The following is a 13,856-nucleotide window of genomic DNA, read 5'->3' as shown; positions in this document are numbered from 1 at the left end:
TCTTGCTTTTAGTATTCCTTTCTTCTTCCCCAATCCCACTGGGGTGGGTAGGAGGTGAGCAAGTGGTTATGTGGTGTTTAACTGCCCAATACTGTAAGCACCCAACACATAATTAAGTTACCCAAATTAAAACCCTAGACTAAGGTAGCATTAACTCCCTCACAGATATCCAAAAATTAAACCAGCCATTCCATTATGTTAAACTGTTCAGCTCCTGTAATAGTGCTCAACTTTTGACTGTAAGACTATTTTAACAGTCCAAAAATATGCACAAACTAATGATGTTTTATTGTCACTAGTGGGAAAAAAACAAGCAACAAACAATGAAGATAAAGCAAAACAGTAAATGACCACAAAAAAGTTCACATTTTCAAATGCTGATTATATGTGTTTGAAAATGGATATAAAATGTATTATCTGATGCTTTTTCATTTCCTGGTAATTTTCACTGGAGTCTAGAGTGCAAATACATAAAATAGTGAATTATAAAACTTTTCACCTGAATATTTAAAATTAATTACTGTTACATTAGTCATAGAAAGATTATATAAATGGGAAAACAAGACAGTGAATACTAGAAGCATGAATTGGTAACAGTATAACTTAGTAGAATGGAAAGGGTTGTCATCTTATCGTGTGTGACCTTTGGCAAATAACATCACTTTCTTCTCAGGCTTTTACATCAATAGAACAAAGATTCCAACTCAAGATAATTTAAATTTTAAAAATTCCAACCTATTTATTAAACAATCTACAGATTTTAAAATGCTATGTAATATATACAAAACATATAAAAACCATTGTGCTAATTCATCCTTACCTTGGTAAGTCAGCTTAAATCCTTGCCTGTTTTCCGAGTGATCACTATAAAAATGGACAAGTGTTTCATGAGTGGTACTTAGCAAGGGAGATGGGAGTTCCATTCCACTAAACTGGCCAATCATAGAACTGGTGTGGTGAGGCCCATTCTGAATTTCAAGGAAATCATGATTTGCTTCGGTGGAGAAATTCAGAAACTGAATGTGTGCACCTGTAGCATTGAGAAAGGAAGAAAAGCTTTATAACTCATGTTGCTTAATAGTAAAGCATGCAAACAAAAATAAAATTATAATAGTTGTTACTATATTTATACTTTAGTCACTATTTAAAGTGGGATGCTTGAGTTAAAGAAATAGCTGATAAGAATTAAAAGAGTTGGAGTTTCTAATTTTTTTGGTTACCCATAAATATTATAATCACACATGAAGGGACAAATTAATGTAAGCCATAAAGTCACAAAGTCAACATAGGGATTTTTCATATTTCTAAACCAATCAACAGAAAGACTCATGGGAGGGGCAAATCACAAATCCTGCTGTACCATGGTATGGCTGAGACTCTGCCATCCCAAGTGCATCCCTGTAGCTGCACAAGGCCTCTCCCAGAGGCTCAGGATGAGCTAGGTTACGTACAGAGCGAATTTTCTGAGGAAGTTTACCTACCTAGTTCCAGCTATCTACTCTACCTCGTTTTTCCTGCTCTGGGCCACCTTTATTTGTCTCCTTTTCCCTCTAACTTGGCCCAGCATGTCTTTGGAGCCATTTTACCTCATATACAGCCTTATAAGATGCACTGAACTCCAGATTGGAGACAGGGACTTCAGACAATTTACCACAGACCCTCTCCAGGAATCGGTGCTTGAACAAGGCTTTTCAGTATTCAAAACATGCGGAACAGTTGGAAGTAAAAGCAAACTCTCATGGGAAGAGCTGTTTTGCAGCTTTGGCACTACTTCCTCTGGACTAAGGACAAGAAATCCAGTCTTAAACCATGTGTTTGTATCATATCAAAACAAAAATGAGGGATGAATCCCTGGTTTGGAGACCTAGCGCCAAGTAACTTGCAACTGCACTTTTTGGGCCTAACTTTGCTTGGTAGACTATGAAGAAGCAGCTGTAACATAATAAAACAGAATTACTGAATGAGCCAGCAAAGGAGTGTGAAAACAGTCAATGCCTTAACTGTGCTTGACATTCTTACTTAGCAGTAGAGACGTATTCTTCATTGCACAAGAGAACATTATAGATTAATTACCAGAGTAATAGATTACCAGGGTAATGTACTCAGTCTTGTTTATAGCTGATTTCTTCACCTCTGTGGTTTAAGATTGAATCAATGGTATAAAAAAGAGGGTTTTTTTCTACAAGTGAAATTAAATAAGCTACCAAATAAACTGGGTTTTATAGAACACTTGTTAAAATATGGGATATTTTATTCTAGTGCCTTCTCTGACCTGCGCAAAGTGAGAATTATGAAAAGAAATATGTCAGCTGCTGAATAACAACACTTTACACAGCACCATCAATAGAGAGGTACACAGCAAACATATCAGAGTCATAATATCAGCCATCTCTGTATGAAGTTTGAGATGGCTAGTCTAACTTGAATGGAGTCACTAATTTTGCAATGCCCTCAGGATTTGAGATGAGTTAGGGCATCAAGCAGCCCGGAAACATCTTGACTTCAATATCAGGAGCTAGCGATTCCCAACAGAGACTGGATGTCAGCACCATAGAATTGATAAAGAATTGAGCAGCTACTTAATATTATACCTAAATTGCGAAAGTGACAAGCAGGTAATCAAATCCGACATACTTGCATAGAGCCCAAACATTGTTTATGTATTTGAATAAAAGCAATCTACTGTTATGAATTATTCTCTGATGAGCCATGGAGAACCTTTAAAATTGAATTCTAATTTAATTTCTGAGAAGGAATTTTTATGTATAGTTGTATATATTCAGTATAGAACAGCTTTGTGTTTTAAAAGTGTAAAAGTAGATCTAAAGATAATTAAAAAAAAAAAGACTTCCTAAAGCAGCTTCAAATGTGCTAATTTTAATTAGAGAACGCACTGTATGTGTCCCCTCAAGACTTAAATCCAAGTTTATACAATTTGTAAATGTCAATTTGACATGTCACAGAAGAATTTTTCTACACTAAGCAATTTCTTATATAAAATTACATGGAATAAACCTGATAACTACAGAGAATAAATAATTATCTGGTCAAACTATAAATATATTACTTTCTGCTTGAATCTCAACAGCACTTCCTCTCTCACTTGAATGTACTCTGAATAATGAAAATTCCAAGCTGAGGTAATTGTTTTTATAAATGGTTATTAATTCACAGCGACAAAAGATCATTTTAAAATCACAACAACTCACTTGAAAAATATATATTTTCTATTTTAAAATATTTGGATTTTAGTAGTGTCTTCTTTTACATGACATATATTTTCATGTCATGAAGAGAGCACTGTATTTGGAGCACATTTAGCTCCCACAATTTTATTGTTATTTGTTTAAGCACACAGGTTTTTTTTGAAACAATAGAATATATGTAAACAAATAGCTTTTCAGTAGACAAGCTTATACTTCTAATTAAAATAATATCCAAGTGGAAGTAGTTTGGGAAAGATCACATCAATTACAATTTTTAAACCAGACATAAAGATATTATATGTGAATTCTGTGACAAATACTTGGGGAAAAATATCACTGATGGAATTTGGTGGTAAAAAACATTCTTTGTAGTATTTTTAAAGGCAATGATAGATCAGTGCTATAAATACCTTGTATGTGTTAAAACCCATACTAAAAAAAAAACTATTGTCTTTTCTATTTATAGAATTAACATCACCAGAGGCCTTCAGAGATGTGAGAGAAGTAATAACAGGATAAAAGATGCTCCTGTGCAATCAATTAATGAAACATTTTCTACATGGAAAAGCTTACAGAAAAGGAGTAACTCTGAGACATGTGAAGGACTATTTTTCAAAGGCAGCATTGTAATTACCTAATTAGGATGACATTGCTTATAATTTATATTTCCCACAAATGTAGCCGGAGAATGTCCATACTAGTGAAGGGTGTACTGCCTGTGGTTCTCCTACATCTGCAAGGATATCTAAGGCTACTAAGGCTATCCATAATTATGATGGATCAGTTTTACCAGGTGTTCACTGATAAAGAGCACTATTCTAAACAGCAGCAAAGTATTCTTTACAGATTAACTTAGTAAAATACTATGAAAGTAGTACATCTCACTACAAAAATCCCTCTTATGATTTCAAAAGGAGAATATGGAAAATAAACTCATTTCCTCAAACAGGGAGAGTAAATTTAGTAATGATTTTTTAAAATTATTTTTCTTATTGAGCATTGGCATTGAATTTACAGTGTGAGACATGAAGTTTCACAGCAAGAAAACTTATTCCTCTTTCAGTTCTGATAATGATAGAAGATTGTGTTTTGTACATGAACTTATAGATTCCTTATTATCAATGATTACCTTTTCAGGATAGTCATTAGTTATTTGAGAATATATTTTTGTATTACAATAGTTTTAGTGTATTAAACTATTCTTAGTTGGCAACTATAATCTAGGATTTGGAATACAGTTTGAGAGTGCTTTTAACCAAATTCATAGTTCTAGAAGTCAGGTTTTTTCTATTTTTATAGAATATAAAAAACTATTTTAAAAGTCACTTGGAGAACGAAAGACCGTTATTTAATTTAGAAGTCAAAATATTTATTTCATCTGATATATCTTCATTCCAGAGATCTCATTTACTTTGAAATCAGTTTTTGAGACAGGCTGAGTTAATAACAAGTTGCTCTGGCAAAGACACATTTTAAAATTGCCAACCATTTTCATTTCAAATATAGCAAATAATTATGTAAAGGTTCATAATACATCCACTGGATAAAATCTACTTCATATTGGAAGTAAAATATTTATATTAATATTATATATATATTTAAATCTCATGGTTACAAATAATTGATCTTCCAATGTAAGTTTACTTACCATATCCAATAGGCAATAAAATTTTCCATGTACAATCTAAGTTACTAGGGTAATTTCCAGGAAAACCTGGGCTCAGGATCACCCCAGCCATATTTGTCAGTGTTCCACCACATTTAGCTATTAAAAACAAAAAGAAAATCACAGTATCTTTTATTAATATTATTTCTCAGTATTTGAAATATGCTTAATTCAAAATGGATTTTTCATTTTGTTCCCATGACCCAAAAGCAGTAAAATTTATCATAGTCAAAACATTCTTCATGAAGGAGGAAAAAAAAGGATGCAATTTAGAGCAAAATCTTTACTTAAGGTGATATGTTCAGTGTAATATAACTACAAGTGTGTAGTTGCACATATAGACCAGGCAACCCATTGTGTCAGTGTGGCAATTAATGTTAAAAAGGTCTGGTGCTATGTTGAGATATGTTTCACAATCAGATAAACAAATTTGGAATTAAACTGAATTATGATCCCAAATCATGATGCAGCAAAAAATATATTACTCAATATAACCAATATGACACTTGCATTTAAAAACAAGCAAGGAAAACAAACCTTATCACAATTTTTGCTTTAATTCAGAAAGAAAATAGACTTGCTGCATAACAGAATAATTCTTTGCTTTCCATTGTTATGCTTCTATTCAGCAAATTCATATATTTGGAAAACGCATTTGCATCATTTAGAATGATAAAAAGCTAAGACATAAATACATGAAGCATCCTGCAATAAAGTGGCAAAGTTTACACATATGCTAGGACACTAACATGAAGTAAGAATAACTTCAAGAAATCAAATTAGAATATTGCAATTTTATATTTATTATTTGAGGATAAGGCCTGTGAGTCTCCAGTCAGGCATTACATTGACACATGATCTGATAACACAGTTGTGATACTGTGATACTTTCTGTTGCAATATTCATATTTATTTTGGCTTGCATTCTATAAAAATCAATATTTTAAGTGTTAGAGGTGAGAGAAGAAGGAGAGTTATGTTTTAAGCTCAATGTTTTCAGGAAAGAACTATATTTATTATGCAAGGTGAAACATAAGATTACCATGAAAAGAAAAGAAACAACAGAAGTGTCCAAAGCCCAAAACACCCATCCTTGAATACATTTTCCATTTCTAAAACTGATTGGAAAGAAATGCACTACCTTCGTATCAATCAAAATTTACTCCTGTAGAAGTTGGCAATACAAAATAATGCATGGGCTCAACTTGACAAGGAATCTCTTCCACATTAGTGCTGTACAATGTCATACCAATATTTTGAATTCCTCTTAGATATGAAACTAATAGGAACAGCTTTCGATGATTATTCAAATTAAAAGCATTCACTGAAGAATGTATTTCAAAGCAAAAGTGACAGTACATTATGAAGGACATATGCTTCGCAGTCCTCACTTCCTGTTTTTGCTTGAAATAAGCATACCAAAATACAGCAGAATCTCGACTCTCTTAAATTTTGTTTAATCAAGAAAAAGAACTGCAGATGATTATTTTCTATACACAGAAAACTCAAATCTGTTTGGCTAAGGTCTAAATGAACTAAGAGGAAAATGTTTTTTAGCTTTACTTTTCAACTCAGCATAATTTAACAACTTTCTCAGAGGAAAAGAGCCAGTCTTTTCTGGATCCCTGAAATTCCTTTTCATTCCACCACTCCTGAAGGCTTGGCTTCAGAGCTGCTCTCCACTGCCTGCTTCTTTAGGAAATCTTCTAGGTGCTCTGCATGAACTGCCTAAGTTTTCCAATTTGAGCATGCTGCAAAAGGAATCTCTTAATGCCATGAGGAAGATTCAGTCTGATTCAAAGCAGATTATTCAGGAAAAGCAAAACAATGGTTAACATATGGGTTTCCTCCTTTGCCCAGTCTCACAATATTTTTTAAAAATAGCATTTAACCATTTATAGACAAAAATATTATCTTTTTTTTCCATATTTCATAGATACAAATGGAAACTCAAAAAAGTTTTGAATGAAGCAGAATTAAGTTGAGGAACAATGGGCATGACAAGGTCAGAAGTTTCTTGTGACTGATGGTCAGAAAACTGAAAACAGGTTTCCATACCAATGCAGAGAGGAGATGGATAGTTCCAGCGTCGAACTGTTCCTGGCATACAAGAAATATGAGAACGGCCCTGTTTGGAAAGGGCAAAATATCAGATTACAGATACTCATTTATGGGACTTTCCTGAGAGACAGGGCTACATAGGACCTCCTGGATAATCTAATTAATATATGTTCTTATTTCAGCCAACTACATAATAATCGCTTAAATAAAAATCTATTTTCAAATAGTCAAGGTTTTATGTTCTTATTTTTCTCTTGGATAAATGTTCTAAAACATCTTTCCTCTGGTATCTTGAAAATTTCTTAAAAGTAGAAGCAGCTATGTGCTCTCATCTGATTGTTCACTGCCTGTTTCAATTCCAGTGTGTTCCATCTGCAGTGCAAGCATAGTGGTTGAGTTTTATGCTGCAACCTGTAGTGAATCAACCATTGCTCTGCGTGATTACTACAGACACAGAGAGGAATTTGTTCCTCATCTACTTACTACAGATGTTCAATGTGGACCATGCCAACACTGCCATCAACAAATAGCAGCAGGCCTTGACCCCTCACATGGCCTCACAAATGACCCACTGCATTCATGCAACATCTTGGCAGACAGCTGTAGAAATACAAGTGCCTCTTTATATAGCTGTCACGTTTCATTTACTCTGTCTATTTTTAAGAAAAATCACAGGAACCAAGCAGACTCATGCGATGGCAGGAAGTAAATCAAGGCATGGCTGTAGCTTGCACAGTCTAGTCCCACATACCTCAGGGGGAATGCCTAGGATCAAAATGCTCCCATCTTTGTTTTCCCTAGGAACAGTTCAAACTATTAACAGTAGCAGAAAAAGTCTTGTTTTTGTCAATTCTGTCCTTTGAGATACTCAGGTTATGCATTCTGCTGCTGAAGCTCAAAAGCTGAATAAACTGGCAGGAGTAAGAGCAACTGATACGAAGATTGAGACACAGGACTGAGAACAGGGTTTAGTTTCTGTTTTGATCATTTGGATATACAAACTCATGCTAGTCGCTTAACATCCTGAGCTTATTTTGATCAGGTGTATTATAAGTCTAAAATTTTGTAAGGCAGAACATTTTATCAATATAATGTGAAGATTTATTTAAATATTATTTGTCCATAGCAATCATAATCTCATAGAAATAAGAAAAAGAATTAATAGGTAAACTGCAGTAAAAGAAAATCCATTTGATGACATTTCTTCCACACCATTTGGAATGTTTAAACTCTTCCTTAAATAAAGTTCATATAGAACTGCATGGAATAAAACTCCTTTAATTAATCATTTAGTTAAGTATATTTGGGCAATCACGTTCTGAAAGCCAAACTGAAACACATACAGAAAATTACTTGGAAGGAAAAAGAGATCTGTTTTCACTAAAATAATGAAAAATAAATTAGTCTTTTTCTTCTAAAAACACTCCAAATTGGTAATTCAATAAAAATATTTTTCTTAAAAGATACATTTCTAAAGGAAAATAAGTGCATGCACTTACTGTGTCATCTTAGTTATTTGCAAAATGGATGAAGTTTTGAATAATTTAATTAATGCAATATTCCCTGTTTCACTTCCTCTTTCTAGTCTTCCAAGACTGCATTATTTTATTTTATTCTCTTTTTCTAGTTTTCTGTGATTGCATGTCTCTGATGTGAGTTAAGGGGGAAGATGAAATTTAAGTAGCACAGTCAGGAAAAACATTAAATAGCCTATAAAGGATCTTTTGAAAAATACAATTAAATGATTCCTCTAGCTTCAAGCCTCTTTCCAACAAGAGCACACTCTGATTTCAGTCTTTTAAAGTTCCCTCCTGTGGGGAGACACTTAATCCTACAGCTAGCAATTATGTTTCTCATGCATCTCCAGGTAGTAGTTTGAGCTCTATGACTTTTCTGGTAAGTCTCAATTATAAACTAATCCACAGCTGATTGTTATTGCTAGCTGTGAATATGTTCTCTAAAGATTGAGGATAAATTCACAGCTAAAGAGAAAAAAATATTATTAAAAGTTATGCTGGTCTATATTTGTTGAATAGAAAACATACTGTGCCTCATTGAACACTATTTTCATTATTATTTCTCTTTAATTTGGATCCTATTTTACTTGTCCTGTCTGACTAACATGCTATATGTATAGATACGTATGCACTTTCTTACAGCAGAGTCCATACAGCATAGCAATTTTTATCAATATTTTGAAAATATTCAAACTATTTTCTACTGAATTTGGATATTGAAGATCTTTGTTTTACACTTTGAACAAGCTCATAAAACTAGGTTTTACATATGTCAGCTTCCACAGCTAGTATTAAAATTTTAGATGTATTGAAAAAGAGGTTTATAGTTGGAATATATACAGTTAAGGAACAACATGCTATGAAATTTTAAGAAAGTATTTAATAATAGAATCCCTGTAAATATATAGAAAAAGTCCAGTTAGTCATATGAGAGGGCTACAGATAAGAGCTGCCCACAGACAAAAGACATTATATGGTTTTGTGTTAGTGATATACACAGTGTATTGAAATTTAGCTTTAATACAGATGAGAGTTTTGTTGTGTGCAGCTCTCTTCTTCAAAAATGCATCATTATTTTATAATAATACCGTATTTATGAACTTGCATTCTGATTGTTTTTGTAAGTAAGAGTAGATCCAAAACATCAAGCCAGGGCTAACAATGTGTATCTTCAGAAGTTTTCCTGTACTTATTCCAATCACTTCTGAAGTATTCCTATCCTACTGTTATCACTCCACATCAGTGTTTCACCAGTACTATTTTAAGTATAGACAGAATATTTGATGATGCTGTCTCTTGAGCATGTATCCATTTCTAATCCATGTAATAAAAAAACAAATAATGATGCCCTTTTTCAATGTGCAAGATTTAGATATTTGTAAAAGTTGAAAAAGGTAGGGATAAAAGAGTCTGCAATATGATGGGCAATACAAGTAGAGGTCATCCCAACAAATCTAAGCAGTTTCAAGTTTGATACCTGTGTTAACCTTTTGATATTACTGATGAAGAATGATACTTTAAGAGTAAAGTTCCTGTTCTAACATGAAACCTTAGTATGAATCAGTACTTGGAGGAGTAAGGCTGATTATCTCTAGTGTCACAATAAAAATCTAAACAGCTGATTGAGATTAGATGGCTGGTTTTTATATTAAATTAATTGTGTTATATGGAGATCATTTCCCATCTCCATAGGAAACCATTAGTATAGGCTTAGTTTTTTCACTTATTTCCTGTCAAATCACTGTCATAAGCTTAGCCATAAATCAGATGTTTACATAAATGTATTTCAGTCATAACAGCTCAGAAGCAGCGACCAGGATCACAGCAATGAGGAACTAAACAAACATGTCTTGGCAATTATATGAGAAGCAATTATATAGCAGCCTAGACAAATAAATCCCGCAAAAGGAAGAAACATAGCACTCTATAGTGTAGTACTATAAAAATTTTCTAGAGAAAACATTTTCGCCATGTTATTTCACTGTCCATTTTGATGGCCTTTACTGCTCAATGGTATGTTGATGATCTAAGACAAAATTTCCCAGCCCAGATTTACTGAGGGACAGAAATGCCACACATTTGTAGCTTTATAATTTGGGACCACTCACATAGGCTCCACCTAAATCATCTCTATGTACACACGACAGACTCTTCATTAGAATATGTTTTGGACCAGTCTCTTGGCATTTTATTCCCGGCAATCATTCCACAGTGTATTATTCAAAGCAAAAAAGAAAGAAAGAAATACCTGTAATGTATATCCTGGCTCACAATGAAATGACAAAACATCATTCACCATATATCTATCTCCTGATTTGATCCCATTGCTAGGAATTACTGGTTCTGGACAGGCAGCAAGACCTACAGCTGGAAAAAGTAAAGGCAAAGATTGAAAAAAACATAGATAAGTGGACAGCAGGTCTTCACTGATATTCTCTGCCTTAATGAATTATTTCCACAGAATTATGGGTATTTAAGAAAACATTAAGAATTAATTTCAACAATAAACTGAAATTTTGTTTAAAACACAGAAGTTTTCACAACTGTTCTACAGAATATGAGTGGTATGGCTGAAGCACAAAGATTATACACTGTGACCAATTACCAGGTCACATTGCTATGACACACTACACAGTTTTATGGTCTCCAAAGCAGTATTATGATTTTAGCTTGTTAAAAATCCTAGGTTTTATTTGTTTGCTCATTTTGCTTTACTGGGGTTTTTTAGTCCTTTTTTATCCTTGTGAAGGTAGTGGAGAGAGAAAAATGGAATACATTTTATGCATATACTCTCTTTTCAACAATAAATGAGCAGAATTTATTGGTGGTTCCTTATTTTTAGGCAACTCCATGGACTATAAAGACATTTAGACATTGAAATTTAGTACTTTAATCCAAAACTCAGTCTTTGGATAGTCTGTTCTTAATTGTTTTTAAGCCAGGTGTGAGAAAACAAAAGATTAGTTTAACAAAGACTCTCTATTATTAGTAATTTCTTAAATTTGTTCACCTAATTTGGCAACCTAAAGTACAAAATTCTGCTTTTTGTCAAGTGCGTATCATTCTTTTGCCTTGTGTGCTATCTAAGGAGTTTGCTAGTCAACACTACTGAAAATTAATATCAACTTTTCCAAGTGAAAATACTGCAAATGAACAAGACAGTTGACAAATGGGAGAGTAGATTAAGTAATTCTGTGCTTTTAAGATTTTTCTTGCAAACACAAGGACCAGAAGAAGCAATTTGTAAGTTCATGGTCTGACAACAGAATCTCATTTGCTTCATGTGAAAAACCTTTTATGAAGTCAAATATCAATCTTAAATACAATTTTAATTATTAAATATTTATTTGAGAAAATTACTCCTGAAACATCATTATGTTGTTTTTTTTATGTTTTATGAGAATATGATCTGTAGAAGCCAAGAATGGAATTTCCATAATGTGTGAGAAGATATTTTGAGAACTGATTAGCACAAAATTCTGTAAAGAGCAGAGAAACATGATACTTTGCTGAATGAGATCCTGTGCATCCTTTAATTCAGTTGCATGGAAAAAAATCCCTGACTACTACTCTCAATATCTTCCTATGAAATCTAACTTGTTTGGTGACAGCATGTGCAACTAGAGTGTGTTTAGTACAGAAACTGCATTATTTGACAATACTGACTGTATTCTGATATGTGACATGTTAGTCTGTTGTTCCAGATAGTTCATCATGAAACAATATCTGATATTATTCACTGAGACCCTAGCCTTTCTAGGGAAATACAATTTTCTTACAGGTAATGTTGATCACACATTTTCATACAGACATAGTTTTAACTTTATGGCATAAACCATTATGTATGTACTTTTCATCACTCAAATATAAATGCCTTGCAAATATTAAATGCACAAATAAAAATTTCACACAATTCCACTCTTTTCCAAGTTTTAGCTGGAGTAAATATATTTTTCCTGATAAAGCACAAGGAATTCTGAAATAGCTTTCATACTTTTACAAGAAATTGTGATTGCTGTGCCATTTTTTTTCTTTCCTGAAATTAAGTTCTATGGTCCTCAATGTTCCTTGTTAGTCCTGTGCCCTTGAGTTTCAATACATTTCACTTTTTTCAGGAATGAAGGTATTGTCAAGCCATTCAAATTCTGAGTAAAAACCATCAAGGTATGAAGTAAAGGCTTCATAACAAATTATGCAAGAAGTATCAAACAAAAAATTTCAAATTATCAAATAAAGAAAAATTTAATAGTTACAAATAATGGGATCTCCATGAAGCAGTTATTTTGTCTTCCGGAATTTATAATTTAGGAAAATATATGAATGTGTTTTAAAGATTTTCAGAAATTTCTGTCGTAGAATTTACAAATTTTTATATTCTTCCAATATAATCAACTTTCAAATGATGTTATGGTGACTTTCCATGGCCACTAGGAATCTCATGTGTGGTCACTATGTGGGACTGTAATGTTCCAAAAAATCATGGAGATATTGTCATTAACTTCAATGGTTTGGGTTTTGCTGCAGGTTAACTAGTATCATTCTTCTGGTCAATCAGCCTGAATTCCACAATATCATAAAAGTATTTGCATCTGGAAAGTTTGAGTATAGGTACTAAATAGCTGTGATATGCATTCACACAAACTGTTTCAGCATGAAGTGAAATGTAATACCTCATCTCAGTAATTCAAATTACCATATACAGACTGCTGTTCACTAATTTGCAAATCCAGTGTTCAGATGCAACTGAAGAAAATCAACGCTCATTTCTGCATTTTCTCACCCTTCCCGTTCTTGAATAGAAAATAAAATTTAAAAAGATCTGCTCCAAGATAACTGTTTTTAAATAAATAAGCACCTAACAAAGATGCAGTGACTAAATTGCTTACAGATATCTATGTACTTGCTGAATTCTGTGAATATAACTTTGAGGTTCACTTCCTGTCATCAAGAAATTTGTATTTTGGAACTCAGCATTCCTGTATATTGAGAGTAACAGGCTTGGATCTGTATGAATAAAGTTACTTTTACATATTTTTTCTGAGTTACAGAAACAGCTGTAACAGTGGATGCATAGCAATACTCATAATGTGCTTGTTATATCCATCATTGGTTGAATAGCACATAGAATTTAAACAGACTATGATCAATCAAAAACCTTCAAATTAAATTTCTATGTAACTGAAATTGTGGTATACTGTGTATTTATATTTAACAGATTCTAATAATTAGGTTAAAAACTTTTTTCCTGCTAGCTTCTTACACTTTTCAAAACATTTTGTATACACTACTTCTTTGGTCTGAAAAATGATGCAAAATTATAGAATATTCTATCAGAATGTCATAAAACATTTTGACTTCTTTTGATATACCTCATATTAAGAAGCAATATTATTACCCCAAAAGCAA

The 13,856-nt window shown here is 32.9% G+C and overlaps 1 protein-coding gene across 2 annotated transcripts in view; it reads right to left on the bottom strand.

Moving 5' to 3' along the window:
- CSMD1 (CUB and Sushi multiple domains 1) overlaps positions 1-13,856 on the bottom strand; it is a 1,074,724-nt gene that overhangs the window by 120,527 nt on the left and 940,341 nt on the right. For both annotated transcript variants that reach the window (XM_064707609.1, XM_064707608.1), the window contains exons 38-41: positions 10,699-10,817; positions 6,931-7,000; positions 4,855-4,971; positions 821-1,030 (exon numbers count right to left, since the gene is read on the bottom strand). In XM_064707609.1, coding sequence (XP_064563679.1) covers positions 821-1,030; positions 4,855-4,971; positions 6,931-7,000; positions 10,699-10,817 — 516 coding nt within the window. The remainder of the gene's footprint in view (positions 1-820; positions 1,031-4,854; positions 4,972-6,930; positions 7,001-10,698; positions 10,818-13,856) is intronic.

This window comes from Zonotrichia leucophrys, chromosome 3, assembly GCF_028769735.1.
Source record: "Zonotrichia leucophrys gambelii isolate GWCS_2022_RI chromosome 3, RI_Zleu_2.0, whole genome shotgun sequence".
Classification (NCBI taxonomy): domain Eukaryota; kingdom Metazoa; phylum Chordata; class Aves; order Passeriformes; family Passerellidae; genus Zonotrichia; species Zonotrichia leucophrys.
The sequence above is the reverse complement of the archived record's forward strand: the minus strand, read 5'-3'. Positions and strand labels throughout refer to the sequence as shown.